This window comes from Rhea pennata, chromosome 19, assembly GCF_028389875.1.
Source record: "Rhea pennata isolate bPtePen1 chromosome 19, bPtePen1.pri, whole genome shotgun sequence".
NCBI classification, from domain to species: domain Eukaryota; kingdom Metazoa; phylum Chordata; class Aves; order Rheiformes; family Rheidae; genus Rhea; species Rhea pennata.
Genome location: NC_084681.1, coordinates 1,412,451 through 1,427,150, shown reverse-complemented (window position 1 = coordinate 1,427,150; position 14,700 = coordinate 1,412,451). Strand labels below are relative to the sequence as shown.

At 72.2% G+C, this 14,700-nt stretch overlaps 1 protein-coding gene and 1 long non-coding RNA gene across 2 annotated transcripts in view; one reads left to right on the top strand and one right to left on the bottom strand.

Moving 5' to 3' along the window:
• BAHCC1 (BAH domain and coiled-coil containing 1) overlaps positions 1-9,468 on the bottom strand; it is a 28,278-nt gene extending 18,810 nt beyond the window's left edge. The window contains exons 1-3 of the mRNA XM_062591547.1: positions 9,259-9,468; positions 1,458-1,634; positions 784-906 (exon numbers count right to left, since the gene is read on the bottom strand). Of these exons, the coding sequence (XP_062447531.1) occupies positions 784-906; positions 1,458-1,634; positions 9,259-9,415 (457 nt within the window). The 5' untranslated portion in view covers positions 9,416-9,468. The remainder of the gene's footprint in view (positions 1-783; positions 907-1,457; positions 1,635-9,258) is intronic.
• A 2,835-nt stretch (positions 9,469-12,303) lies between these two features.
• LOC134149013 (uncharacterized) lies at positions 12,304-14,368 on the top strand. The gene is made up of 3 exons (XR_009960330.1): positions 12,304-12,472; positions 13,242-13,391; positions 14,018-14,368. It is a non-coding gene; the product is annotated as an uncharacterized LOC134149013 (long non-coding RNA).
• The last annotated feature ends 332 nt before the right edge of the window (positions 14,369-14,700 follow it).

Genomic DNA, 14,700 nt, shown 5'->3' with positions numbered 1-14,700 from the left:
GTCCCCGGCACAGCCAGGTCCCCGGGTGCAATGAGCTCCCCGGCACAGCCAGGTCCCGGTGCAGCCAGGTCCCCGGGTGCAATGAGCTCCCCGGCACAGCCAGGTCCCGGTGCAGCCAGGTCCCCGGTGCAGCCAGGTCCCCGGGTGCAATGAGGTCCCTGGCACAACCAGGTCCTGAGCGCAGCCAGGTCCCCGGTGCAGCCAGGTCCCCGGGTGCAATGAGGTCCCCGGCACAGCCAGGTCCTGAGCGCAGCCAGGTCCCCGGCGCAGCCAGGTCCGCGGGTGCAGTGCCAAGGGAGCCCACCCCACGCCCCTGGGCCATCTCCGGGTGCAAAGCCGTGCCCAGGGCCCAGCTGTTGCTCAGGACGCCCCAGGGCTCAGCCGCCATCTCCAGACACCCAGGGCTCAGCAACAGCTCGGGGCGCCGCAGGGCTGGCCCGCGGCTCCGACGCAGCTGGGGCCGCCCCAGGGCTGGCCCGCGGCTCGGGACGCCCCGGGGCCCGGCCACCCGCGCGGCGCCGGCTCCGCGCCGAACAAAGGGCGCGTTGGGAAGCGTCGAGCCGCCCTGGGCCAGGGCCATGCCCCCGTCAGCTCCCCGCTAACGAGGGGAGGAGCGCGGGGGAAGGCAGAGCCTAATTAGCTCCGTTTCCCACCCAAACAATGTTCCCTATTAAGCGCCCGCCACAATATTGTGAAAAGCGAGAGCGGCGGCAGCCGGGCCGGGTGCCCGCAGGGGCCGCGCTCGCCGCCCCGGGGGGCCGCGGCTCCCGCCCCGGTACCTGCCTTTCTGGCTCTCGTAGAAGCGGTGCTGGCTGTAGAGCACGTTGCCGTTCCCGTGGTGGTCCAGGTGGCTCATGGGCAGGAAGGTGGAAGCCAGGCTCCCGGAGAAGCGGGGGTACCCCGGAGCTGGGGGCGGCGGGCTCAGAGCGGCTCGGCGGCGGGCGCGCGCGCCCCGGGCGCCCCGCGTGCCCGCCGCCGCCGTCGCGCTCCCGCCGGGAGAGACCCTGCGGGCCGGCGGCGCCCGCGGCCGGGGCCGCTCGGCGGCAGCCCGCGCCCGCCCGCCCCCCGGCCGCCCCCCCGGCGCGCCGCGCAGGCCTCGGCGAGCCGGGAGCCAGCTGGCAGCCTGACAAACTACCAGCTGGGCCGGCTGCCAGGGCGCCGTGCCAATACCACCTCTCCGCTCGCTCCGTAACTCCGCGCGGCCCTCGCTCCCGGCCCCGCTCCGCTGGGGGCCGCGGGGCGCCGGGGGCGGCCCCTCGGCGGCGGGGGGGGGACCTGGCCCCAGGGCACTCGCGCAGGGCCCGTGAGGCTCCCACCCGTGACATGAGTTGGCCCGGTCTCAGAGAGGGCGGTCGGCCGTCCCGCGTGCCGGCAGCCTGGTCGCCGCCGGCCCGGCCAGGAGCGCGCAGCCCCCCGGCCGCCGCGCAGCCCCCCCCACCCCGCCGGCGCTCCCTTACCTTCGTGGGAGTGCGAGAACCAGATCTGGGAGGTGCCGGAGTGCGGCCCGCGGAAAGCCGGCTCCGGGGGGGACGCGGCGGGGCCCGAGGGGTGGCTCGGCGCCCCCGAGCCCAGGCTGCTGGTGAGGAAGCTTCCCATGAAGGACGAGGCGGGCGAGTTCCCCATCAGTCCGCTCCCTGCGGCGGGCACGAGGCGAGAGGGTCAGGGCCGGGATGCGGCGCGGCGCCCCCGGCCCCCGCTCCCCGCTGGCGCTCGCGCCCGCCCGCGGCACGGCTGCAACACGAGCACGGCCCCGGCGCGCGCCCCTCGTGCGACGCAGGCGCCTCGTGCACACGCAGCCCCCACGCCCGCGCCCGACGCACGTGCGCCACGCGTGCACGCTCGGCCCCCACGCGCGCGCCCAACGCACGCACGTCCCGTTTGCACGCTCGGCCCCCACGTGCGTGCCCAACGCATGCGCGCCCCGGTGCACGCTCGACCCCCGCGCGCGCGCCCAACACACGCGCGCCCCGGGTGCACGCGCGCGCCCAACACACGCGCGCCCCGGGTGCACGCTCAGCCCCCACGTGCGTGCCCAACGTACGTGCGCCCTGCGTGCACACTTGGCCCCCACGCACACTCCCAACGCACATGCACACCACGTGCACACTCAGCCCCCACGCACACTCTCAACACACGTGCACCCTGCGTGCACGCTCGGCCCCCACGCACACTCCCAACACACACGCGCCCCGGGTGCACGCTCGGCCCCCACGTGCGCACACGCGGCGCGAGGAGGCAGCTGCCGCCCCGCCGCGATGCCGCCGGCGTGCGGGCGCCGCAGGAGGCTTGGCACACGCCCGCGGCTCTGCGCGCCGCTGCTCGCCACCCGTGCCAGCTCGGTGCCGCTCGCTGCGCCCTCGGCCGCCCCGCTCAGCGCCCTGGCAGCCGGCGCGAGGCGGCGGTCGCGGGAGGGTGCTCTGCGACGTGGGGCACGGGCCGCCCTGCCGGGGCTGGGGCACGGCACGGGCACGCGCGCTGGCAGCGCGGGAGAGCGCGTGTGCCCCCGGCCGCGTGCACGCGCGTGTGCAGCGAGGGCGGCGGCGGCAGCACGCGGCCGGCGCGGAGCCGCGCTCCCCGTGCTGGTCCCCAGCCCGCAGGCGAGGGGCCGGGCGGGCCGGGGAGGGGAGGCCGAGCCGTGAGATCATGTTGGAAATATCGGAGCCGGTAGCCAAAGGCCGGGCGGGCTGGGACGGAGCAGCGGGGGAGCGCTGGCCGCCCCGCGCCGCTTGGCCCCGCTCCCCGCGCGCGTGTTTGCCGACGTGGGCTGGCGGGGCCGCGGCATCCCGCCCTCCTCCCCGGCGCGGCGCGGCGCAGGCCTGGCCGCCCGCCCGGGCCCGGGGAGGAAGTGATGCTTGCTCTCTAAGCCGGCCCACGCTCCCCGGCTAATCCCTCCGGGATGCCTCTGGGATGAGTGTTGGGGATGTGGTTACAGGCAGCTCCCTCCTTCCTGTACCAGCCGGCCAGGGGCCGAGCCCGGGCACGGGGAGCGTGGGCCGGGGCCGCAGCCGCACCCCAGCCCCGGGATCCGGCCGCGGGATCCGGCCGCGGGAACCGGCCGTGGGAACCGGCCGCGGGATCCAGCTGCGGGACCCGGCCCCAAGATCTGGCCGTGGGAACCGGCCGTGGGAACGGGCCGCGGGCAGCAGCGCCGCGGGCTGTCGCGTGCCGCCAGCGGCTCCGCGCCCGGGAGCGGCGCGGGCGCCCCGGGACGGCGGCGCTGGCCGCAGCCTGCGGGATGGCGCGGACCCGCCGCGTGCGCGCACCGGCCGCCTGGCACCTCCCCGGCTGCCCCGACCCCGCCGCCGGCACCGGCGCCCGTGCCAACCGCTGCGCCCGCGGAGCCGGGAACGGGGCTGGGCGGCGCGAGCTCGACAGGAAGCCGAGGTTTCCAGAACGAGCCTTTTCTGGAAGCTGTGAAACAGGCTGTAAAAAAAAAATAATAAATAAATAAAAATAAAAGGGAAAGGAAAAAGCGCGAGCGGCGGCGCGCGCGGGAGCGGAGCAGCCCGGCTGCGCTGGCCGGGCCCCAGGGCTCCGGCTCTCACACTCTCCCCTGCATATCCGACCGGCTGACTCACGCCCACTGGCACGGCCGGCTCCCCAGGCGCGCGCCGCCCGCGCCGCGCCGTTCCCAGCCCGCCTCGCACGCTCGCAGCCCGCACGCACGCTCGCTCGCTCGCTCGCGGGCGGCCGCCCGGCGCCTCCTTCCCACGCTCCGGCCGCTTCCCGGCGCGGCCCCGGGGCTCTGCCCCCCGGCGCCTCCCGAGACCTCCCCAGCTCGTGTCATCCCAGAGGCCTCCGGCGGCGGCGGCGCGGGAACTCCCTGGCGGCGCTTCCCGCGCCCCCCGGGGCCGGCGCCGTGACTCAGCTCCGCCGGGCACCACTCCCGGCCCCGGCCCCGGCCCCGGCCCCGACCCGGCAGAAAATCCCCGGCAGCGGGAGCCAGGAGCGCAGGAAGGGCGGCTGCGGCCGCCGCCGGGGTGCGGATGCCGCCGCCCCCCTCCCAGCCCCCAGCTGTGTTTTTGGGAGCCGCGTGGGCAGCCAGGCCGCCCTGCCCGGTGCCGAAGCCGGGGAAGCCACCGGCTCCAGCTCCAGCGCTTCGTCCCGGAGGCGCCAGCGCCCAGCGGGGCTCCGAGCCGTGCGGGGCCCCTGGATCGCACCCAGATTTACCTGGCCCGGAGCGGCCGGGCTGAGGGGAAACCGAGGCAGGGAGCTGGCGGCAGGCGCCGCGCCGGGGAAGGGTTAACAGCAAGGCGAGCGGCGGCCAAGCGGCTGCCTGCGGGGGCCAGGAAGCCCAGGGAGACCTCCGGGGCTTCGCCTCCGCAGCCCCAGCCCCAAACGCGCAGTGAGTCACAAGAGCAATGAGTCCACCAGGTCTCAGCAAGGCCCGCCGGGGCGCTCACAGCCCCGCGGGCACCCGGGCGGGAAGTGCTCCGGCAACATCTGCTCCGCTCCGGAGCGGCTTTCTGCTTCACGGCACGGGAAGGGGGCACGTGCGGCGCCGGGAAGGGCCGCCGCTGTGGGGCACGAGGCTCCCCGCGCCGCCCCGGCTCCGCATGGGCTGCTTTCTAAGCGGGCAGCGGGGCAGGGCGGAGGAGCCGCCCCAGCTCCCGCGCCCCGGGCGCCCCGGCTCCCCGGGGGAGACAAGCCGCGGCGGGGCGGCGCGCAGCGCTGCGACGTGCGCGGGGTAGAGTTACTCCGGCGGCTATTTCGGGGCTGGAACATTCCTCGCGGGGCCGAGGCCAGGGCCGTGCACGGCGCTGCCGGGCGGCCGCCTCCTCCCCGGCCCGCCGGGAGCTGGCAGGGACTGTGCCGCCGGCTGGGTGCGCCAGGAGGACGGCGCGTGTGTGAGGCACGCGCACCCGGGGCTCGCACACCCAGCGGCACGCGTGCCCGGCGCAGAAGCACTTGGTGCACGCACACCCAGCTGCTCATGGTGCCCAAGCACCTGGGGCACGCACACTCGGGGCACGCGCGCCCCTTTGCACCCGCTGCACACGCGCGTGCGTGTGCACAGACGCACCTTGCTGCTGCGGGGCTGAACCGAAGCGCGCGCACAGCGGTGCCTAAAAGTGCAGAACCGCCCCGCGCTGGAGGCCGCGTTCGGCAACGGGGCGTCCCCGCCGCCCCGCACCCTTCCCGCAGCACGTCCCCAGGATCCCCTCCGGATCGCTCCGGCCGCGTCGGCGCCCCGCGGGACGCGCCGGGGCCAGCGATGGGGGGCGGCCCCCTTGGCCGGGGCCGCGCAGCCTCCCCCGGGGGCAGCCCCGGCGCTGCTGGCCGGGGTCACTGCCGGCTCTTCCCGGATTTCGTCATCCCCGGCGCGGAGCGGGGCCCCACCGGCTCCGAGGCACGGCGCTGGCTGCCTGCGCAGGATACGTGCTGGGGAGGGGGGACCCCACGGCCGGCTCCCCAGCAGCTCCCACCCGTGCCTCAGTTTCCCCTCTCCCGAGGGCTCCCCCCCCGCCAGGGCCGGGGGCGGCCGGGCCGCGGGAACACGTGAGCCGCGCGCGGGGGAGTGTTTTCCCGTAACCGCGGGCTCCACGAGACGCTCCCACGGGCTTTGCGCGAGGAGGAAAGAACAAAAACACGAACGGCAGAGCCAGCCAAGGGCCGGCCGGCCCCAAGGACAGGCGAAGACGGAGAAAAGCACCATTAACCGCCCCCCCCCCCCCCCAAAAAAAAAAAAAAATCACGGTGCAAACGGCGAAGGCTCCGGCAAGGCCGGGAGTGGCGGCGCGCGGGGAAGGAAGCGCGGGGACGGGCGATACGGCCCCGCGGGGGGATCGCCGCCCGCACGCCGGCCCCGCGTCGCCCCCCTTTAAACATCTGCCAAACGGGAAACGGGTGCGCGGCGGTTTCCTCGGCGTTACAGTTCCAGATTAATCCACGTTGGCGCGGCGCGCCCGAAGGACGAGGAAACCGTGGCGCGAGGGGCCGCGGGGCGCCCGGGGGGAGCAGAGCTCCGGCGGCGGGACCGCCGGGGAGGGGCCGCGGCCCCCCAGCCAACCCGCGCGGTGGCCAAATCCGGCCGGTTTTGTTCCGTGCTGCGGCCGCCGGCCCGGCCGGCGCGAGCCCGGCGCCGGGCCTCCCCCCCCGGCGCGCGCGCACCGGCGTCTCCGCGCGGATCCCAGCGCGAACTCGGGAACAGATGAAACCACTCAAGTGTAATTCCGCAAGATTTGGGTTTCCGAGCTTTCTGCTCTTTTTCTCCCTGACACATGTGCGTGCGCCTCCCGCCCCCCCCCCGTAATCTGCAGCAGAAGTGTCGCTAATAAGGAGTAGACAAGTTAATCTCCAAATCTGTTTTAACTTTGACACCTACTTTTTAAAACGCAACGCGCGTCCCGGCGCGGCGGGGCCGGGAGCCGGGCGGCCTCCGCCCCGGCTGACGGATCGGACCCGGCTCCCCCGCCTCGCTCCGGCCCGGCACAGCGCCTCGGCAGACGGGCAGCTAATTAACAGGGCAGCGGGCGAAGCAGATCGGCCCCAGAGCCGTGGGGGCCGCGGGAAACCGGAGCCACGAGCGGAGGGGGAAAGGGAAGCCACGAGGCCCCACCTGTTTATTCCCCATCCCTGCCTCGGTAACACCGGAATAAAAAATGCAACGCTTTGCCTGATCCCAGTCTGGAATTTAATCCGTGGAGACAGCTGCAGGGAGCACAGACTGGAGCGGGAGGGAACGGCAGCCCCGGCTCCCCTCCGGCAGCCGGCGGGAGCGTCCGCGCCGCCGGCAGACCCCGTCCCCCCCGCGGCGCTGTGCCGCGTTGCGACCGAGCCTGGCCGCGCCGCCGCGACCTCAACCGCACGTTGGTCTATAGAAACGGCAGACGGGCAAAAATTTAGGCCCCGCGTTGAAGTCTCGAGTTCGCGGAACCTATTTGCCAAAGTTTCCCGCTCCTCCCGCGTCGCGGTTTGCACGCAGGCAGGCGCCGCCGCCGCGTCCCGGCCACACATGAGATTAATCAGCACGCCGGAGCCGAGAGCTGCCGCCCGGCCGGCCGCGGGCAGGGCCGAGCCGGGCCGGCACCCTGGGGCGTTCGCCCGGTACGGCGGGTCCGCTGCCGAGACGGGGCGCGCAGCGGGCGCTCCCGGGTCCGGCTCTCAGCCGGGAAAACCCTGGGGAAACCGAGGCAGCGGCGGGGCGGCGCTGGACACGGGGGCGCGGACGCAGGGACGCGGCCTCGGACGCGGCTCCAGCGCCGGCGCTGTCTCGCGCCGTCATTTGCATGGTCTCGGTGCCAAAAACAGATGCAAACCGGAGCATTTGTTTGTAATAACTGCGCGGCCCTGAATTATGGCTTTAATAAAATAAAGCTAAACATTTTTTATCTCCCTTTCGCAGGGCTACTTCCCAGCCCGGAGCGCTCAGCAAAGGCTCCTGGGAGGTGTAGTCCGCGCCCGGAGCAGGAGCCATTTGGGGCAGCGGCGCGGGGCCGGCGGCGCCCCGAGGGCAGCGGCGGCCCCGCGCCCGCGGCGGCCCCGGCCCGGCCGCCGGCTCGCTGCAGCTGCCGCCTGCCGTAATTACCCGCCACGGGCGCTAATTAGGGCGGCGCGCGGCTCCCGGCGCCGCGGCCGCACCGAGCCGCGCCGCGGCCCCGAAGGCGCGCGGGGCCGAGCCGGGGAGCCGGGCCGGGCCGGCGGGCAGCGCCGAGCCGAGCCGAGCCGAGCCGAGCCGCGCCGAGCCGAGCCGAGCCGCCCCGCGCCGCCGCCCGGCCGCTCCCGCCCGGCTCGTGAAAGCGCGGTGGCCAGTAAATTATAATTTTTATTAGCTTGAACAATGTTCCCGTAAGCGCGGGAGTCTCCGTGCAGGGCTCGCCGGGAACGTCTCCGACTCGGCGGGCCCTGCCAAAGCACGGAATATTTTTAGCTCTTTCTGTTGTTGGGTTTGGCTTTTTTTTTTTTTTTTTTTTTTTTTGCTTTTTTTTTCGAAAAAAAAATCGAGTTTCTGCTGGGATATTTTTAGCCTGATCCATGTTATTTTAACAGCCTCCTTTGCATTCGGGCTCCCATGCGTCGCCCAGGCCCCGCCGGCGGGCCGGGCAGGCTGTGGGGTCCCCGCCGGGCGGGCAGCAGCGCGGGGAGCCCCGCCGGGGCGCACCGCAAAAGGCGAGGAAAAGAGCCGCCCCCCCCCCCGCCCCGTCCCGCGGGGAAACCCCTCCCGGGTAACGCAGGCCGGGCCCGCGGGGCCCCCCCGGGGCCGCGGCAGCCCGAGCGCGGCGCGCCGCGGCCGCAGCACAAAGCGAAACCGCCCCGGCGGCGGCGGCGGCGTCGGGCCCGATCCGGCGCCGCCTCCCCGGGGCCCCCCGGATCCCCCCGCCCCGGGCCCCGGCTCCGCGCAGGCAGCCGCCGCCCCCCTGCCCCCCTCCCCGCGCCGGCCCGGCCGTGCCCCCCGCCCTAATCCACGCGCTAATTGTAATCCCATTAAAGCAGATATAATTTTATTAGTATTCACAGCTCGTCAAGGCGGCGACGATAACCCGGGCGGCCGCGGCACAGCGGCGAGAAAACCGCCGCGGCCGGCGGGGAGGGAGCGCCGAGCCAGGCCGGATCCGGCCCCGCTGCGGGCTCGGGCACCGGCGCCCGGCTCGATCCTGCAGCTCGGCGGCGCCGGGCCCGCCGCCGGCTCCGCTCCGCGCCGCCTGCACTGCGCACCGCTCCGCTCCGCGCCGCCTGCACCGCGCACCGCTCCGTGCACCGCTCCGCGCCGTGCCGTCTGCACGGCTCCGCGCACCGCGCTGCCTGCACCGCGCACGGCTCCGTGCACCGCGCACGGCTCCGTGCGGCTCCAGCAGGATACCAGGAGCAGTTGTTAAGGCAAATGCATGCGCTGCAAACCCATTCTCACCCTGACACTTCAGCGCTTTATATAGAAACAGGATTTTCTAGCCTCGCACCACCGGCCCTGCGCACGACTGCCCTAATCCGCCAGGCCGCGGCCGGCGCTCCGCGGCCCTATCCCGCAAATAACGGCCTTGTTGTTCGGCCAGAAAGCGCTTCCTTGTTCAGGCACCGGCGGTTCTCCAGGACGCTAGCGCAGGGAGGGCTCGCACAGGGCGTTATTTTCCTCCGGCTCCGGCAAGCGCAAGGGAGGGCGCAAACTGCCCCCGCTGCGAACCCCCCGTGCTTGCAACGCGAGAAATACAGTAAAACCAACACACGAAGAGCCCTGGGGGGCCCGACGGCGGCGGCCGCAGCACAAAGAGGAGGACGAGCCCCGCGCACGGGGCCGCCCCGCGCCCCCCCGGCCCCGCTGACCTGTGTGCGCCGCCATGGTGATGGGCGCGGGGAAGTACTTGGCGGGCTGGAAGTGCGCGGGGGGCTGCACGGCGCCGCGGCCCGCGCCGGCCCGGTGGCTCAGGCTGCCCCGCTCCGGCAGCAGCCGCGGCGGAGGCGCGAAGTCGCGGCCGTCCATGCCGCGCCGCGGGGCATGCACCCGGCGGGGGCCCGGCGGGCCGCGGACGTGGCTCCTGGGCGAGGCCGGCGATGCTCAGCGCCGCGGCGGGCCGCGCTCGGCGGCGGCGGCGGCGGCGCGCCGCGCTCCGCGCCGGGGCTCCCGGCTCATCCTCTGCTCCTGGGCGCAAGGGAGAGAAAGGCAGAGTGTGAGCGCGCCGCACGGCCCCCTTCCCGCGGCCGCAGCCCCCTCCCCCGCTCCCGCCGTTCCCGGAGGATTTCTGCGGTGCGCGCCCCGCCGCTTCCCCGGTTTTCCCGGCGCACCGTCCGCGCTTTCCCCCGCGCGCAGCCCCCGGCTTTCCCGGTTAAACGGCCCCCGGGTTTCCTCCTTTTTCCCTCAAAACACGGTCCCCAGTTCCGCCCGCTTCCCCCGCTGCACGGGCTCCCGTTTCGCTCGCCTTTCCCTGCACAAGGCCCCCAGCGAACGGCCCCTCGTTTCCCCGGCGCACGGGCCCGCAGTTCCCCCGTTTCCCCGGTGCGCGGGCCGCCGGTTTACCTCAATGCACGGGCCCTCATTTCCCCGGTTCCCTGGGTGCACGGGCCCGCCGTTTCCCGAGGCTCGGGTTCCCATTTTTCCCCGGTTCCCCGGTGCACGGGCTCTCGTTTCCCCTGCTTCCCCGGTGCACGGCCCCCCTATTTTCCCCGATTCACGGGGCCCTATTTGCCCGGTGCACGGCTTCTCTATTTTCCCCGGTGTACGGGCCCTCTTTTTCCTCGGTTCCCCCTGTGCACGGGCCCTCTATTTTCCCGGTTTCCTCTGGCGCACAAGCCCCCGATTTCCTGGTGCACGGGCCCTCTATTTTCCCGGTTTCCCCGGGTGCACGGGCCCCGATTTCCCCGGCTCCCCCGCTGCACGGGCCATCGCTTCGGCGGGCTCCCCGGTGCACGGGCCCCCGATTCCCCCGGCTCCCCCGCTGCACGGGCTTTCGCTTCGGCGGGCTCCTCGGTGCACGGGCCCCCGATTTCCCCGGCTCCCCCGCTGCACGGGCCATCGCTTCGGCGGGCTCCCCGGTGCACGGGCCCCCGATTCCCCCGGCTCCCCTGGTGCACGGGCCATCGCTTCGGCGGGCTCCCCGGTGCACGGGCCCCCTGATTTCCTGCTTTCCCCGGCGCACGGGCCACCATTTCCCCGGTTCTCCCGGCGCACGGGCCACCATTTCGCCGCGCGCGCCGGGCCCGGGGCCGCCGGCGGCGCGCTCGGCGGCGCCGAGGCCGCACAAAGGCGGCGGGCCCGCCGGGGCATTGTTCTCGGCCGCGCCGGGGCCGCCGGGCCCGATCCGGCGCCGCCGCCGGGAAGGGCCGCGCCGGGGCCGCTGCCGCCGCCGCCGGCGAACAAAGGGCGGCGAACGCGGCGCCGAGCCCGCGGCGACCCCGCCGCGCCCCGGCCGCCCCGCCGGGGCCGCTCCCGGCCGCGGCGCGGCCCGTGGCAACATGTCCTCCCGGCAGCGCTGCCGCCCGGCGCCCGCGGGGAGAGCCGGCCGCCGGCCCTGCGCGCCGCTGCGGGCGGAAGAGAGCGAAACCACACGAATCCGTATTGTCCTCACAGGAAAACGGTATTAAGAGAGGGCATTTTCCACCGGCAAAACCCCTCGCTACGCCAAAAATAAATTTAAATAAAATAAGAGCTAAAAATCCACCACCGGGAATTTTGCTCGGTTGCAATTTTTTTAATCGGAAAAAAAAGCGCAAAAAAAATAAAATTATATATAATATATATACAAAACCCAAACAAAAAATATAATTGCAGTTACTTACTGGAGGGGTGTTCCTTGCACAGGGTGAATGCAATACAATTAACTCGGGGAGTGGGGCTGTGTGTTGTATTCCTACTGGTATTTGCACTGTGCTCGCCGGTGCACTGCACATGCACCGGCTGCTCCTGCAGAAAGGGAGAGGGACCCCGCCGCGGGTCCCCGCCTGCCGCGCACTCCGCCGCGCGACGCGCCCTGCATGCTAATAAGCGCGTGCCGCGCGCGCCCCCTGATTGGCCGCCGCGCGGCGCTCGCGCCCCGCGCGCCCCCCCGCCCCGCGCCCGCCCGCCCGTTGCGTCAGCGGGCCCTCCCAATAGGCTGGCGCCCCGCCAGCGCCCTGCCAATCAGGGCGCGGCGGGGGCTGCGACGCGGCCCGGCGGCGCCGAATTCAAGCCCGGCGGATGAATGGGGGGCCGCGCGCGCCCGCCCGCCGCGCGCCCGCCCTGCCCCCCCCCCTCCCCGCCCGCCTGCGTGCGCGCGCGTGCGCGCGCTGCTTTGCAGCGGGGGTTGCATTGCACCGGAGGTGCAATCCCCGCTGCAATGCAACCCCTTCCCCGCCCCTTTTCGGGACCACCACCCGGGGGTGAGCGCAGTGACGCCAGCTGGAGCCTCCCCCCCCCGCCAGCCGCGCTGGGGAGAAGGGTTTGTTATGCTATTAAGGAGAAAGGGAGGAAAAAAGAAAAGCCCGTTTATTTGCATGAACCACCCGTTGCGCGTTTGCAAGGGGAGGGAGCCGGCGCGGAGTGCCCTCCCCCTCCTGCGAGGCTGCGCCGGGGAGTCCCGGGTGGGCTCCCCCGACCTTGCCCGTGCCCCGCATGCATCCCGAGCTCCACCGCAGCCCCCGCCCGCCGCGCTGCCTTTCTGCACTTCTGCCCGGCGCGGCGAGAGTTAACCCCGCGGCGCTCCCCTCCCCCCGCCGCCGCCCCCTCCGGGCGCGCGCTCCCCCCTCCCCCCGCCCTGGTGGGGCGGTCCGGATTGGCTGGCCGCCCGCCAGCCCGCTGTCAATCACGCAGTGTAAACAAGGCGCTGATTGGCTGCGGGCCAGCCCGCACTGGGCTGCCTGCAAAAAGCAATTACTGGCCGCGCGGTTTCAAGGCGGCCCGGGGCCGCGCGATGAAAGGAGATAAACCGGGGCGGTTTCCAGGCCTCCCCGGGCGGACCCCGCCGCCCCGCGGCCCGGGAGCGACGCGGGGGAGATCAAAGACAGCGGAGAAAGGGGAAACGGCCGGAGTCACCCACTGACTCCGGCAGCCAAGCGCTGCCTGCAGGTCTGCCGGGCCGGGGAGGGGGCGCGCGGCCCGCGCCGCGCCCTGCGCGGGGACCCGGGCACCGCGCAGCGCAAGCGGGAGCGGCCCGGGCCGCGCAGTGCTTGGGGGGCCGCGCAATGCAAGCGGGAGCTGGGGGGCCGCGCAATGCAAGCGGGAGGTTGGGGGCCGCGCAGTACTTGGGGGGCCGTGCAATGCAAGCGGGAGGTTGGGGGCCGCGCAGTACTTGGGGGGCCACGCAGTGCCGGGGGGGCATGCAATACAAGCGGGAGGTAGGGGGCCGCTTAATGCTGGGGGGCCGTGCGATGCATGCAGGGGCTGGGAGACCGCGCAATGCAAGCGGGAGGTTCGGGGGCCGTGCAATACTGGGGGGCTGTGCAATGCAAGCGGGGGGTGGGGAGGCCGTGCAGTGCGGGGGGGCATGCAATGCAAAGAGTCAATGCAGAGCAGGGGGGCTACGCACTGCAAGCGGGAGGTGGGCGCCGTGCAGCGCGGAAGAGGCCCTGCCGTGCAGGGGGCCGTGCGATGCCGGGGGTCCGCGGGGGCCGTGCGGTGGGAGGGGGCTGGAAGCAGGCGGCGGAGGAAGAGGAGCGGCCGGCCGGGCGCGGAGAACCCCGCGGGGCCCCTCGGCCCTCCCCGCGGCCGTGCCGGGCCCGGCTGCGCAGCCCCTGCGGCACCCGCAGCCTCCGCTGCGGTGGACGGCAGTTATTTTCAAAATAAAAGGACGTAATTGATTGAAAATGCAAGAATAAATCAAAATAACTTGTAAAAGATATTAGATTACAATGGAGCTATTCATTACGCCGAGACAACAATTGAATTAAGGAGAAGAGCGACCAGGGGGACACGGCGCAGCCCTGGGGCCGGCGGGGACCCTGCGGCCACCGCGCACTGGGACTGTCCACGCCGCTGGCACCGCACGGTACGGGGGGGGACGGGATGGACACGGGGACACGGCAGCGGCACTGCACACACTCATGCACACAGGGGCCCACGGTGCTCCCGCACACGGCACGGGCCTCCTGCACACCCGGACACTGAGCGATGCGCAGGGGGACGCGCGGGTGCAGCGCAGGCGGCGGATGTGCATGCACCCACACACGCACATCGATGCACGCAGGGACACAGATGTAGCATGGATTAACACACACGGGGACACACGGACGCGCGTGCTGCACAGGCCAGTGCACGCTCGAACACACCAGTATAATCCAGTATGGATGCTCAGGGATGCTGTGCACATGCAGACCGAGTGCAAACACCGCAGGCACAGACACGGTGCACACGGAGAGCCGCACGCACGCCCCATACCACAGCCGGCAGCTCCGGGGAACAGCACAGCGGCTGCCGCGGGCTCGCGCCGACCGGGCGGGTGGGCTCCGGTGCACAGCGCAGCCCCGACGGCGGCTCCGCGGCAGCCAGGCTTCCCTCCATCGGAGCAAGGAGCGGGGCTGCTCCGTCCCCGGGGACACCCCGTCCCCGCATGCTGCCCCCCGCACCCTGAACACGCTCTTCGCCTTTTATTATTTTGCATTTATTGTTCCCAAGCGATGGCCAGAGCAAGCGCGGCCGCGGGAGCCACCTCCCCCCCGTCCCCCGTGAATATGCAGCGCGGCGCCGTGGACCTCGGCTCGCCGCCGTGCTCCGGGGGAACGCGTTAAAATACTGCAATTGAATCTCCCTCTCCATCTGGGAAAGGACGGGAACAGGGCTCCAGCCTGTTAAATAATATTATGGATTAATCCAGCGCACTAAATAATTGCCTAATAGGAGTGCACAAGGCAAATCTCCGCATTTGGGTAATTGCGTGTTGGGCGCCTGTGAGTAATGCAATTGTTTGGGGCTGGCTCATTGTTCCGGCCACTATTAGTCAAGGAGCAAATTAGAAACAATTTCTTGACTGCAATAAATAAATAAATAAGAAAAAAAAAAAGCCTCTGAGCCTCTTCGTTCCTGCCACACGAGCTGGGGGAACCCAAGGGGACGTGCAGGGCTCGGGAAGAGGCCGGGAGAAATCCCGGAGAGTCCAAGCTGGGAGTCGTGCCGCCTCGCCCGCGCCGGCCGGGCCCCCGCATCCCCCCGGCGCCGCACAGCCGGCCCCGGCCCAGCCAGGGGGCTCGGGCCCTTCCGCTGCTCCGAGCTCCCTTAAGACCCTCTTAAACGGAGGGTCGTAATTTGTAGCTAAATATATCCCCGTGTGTTCGCACACCGCCAGTATAATTCACGGCGTT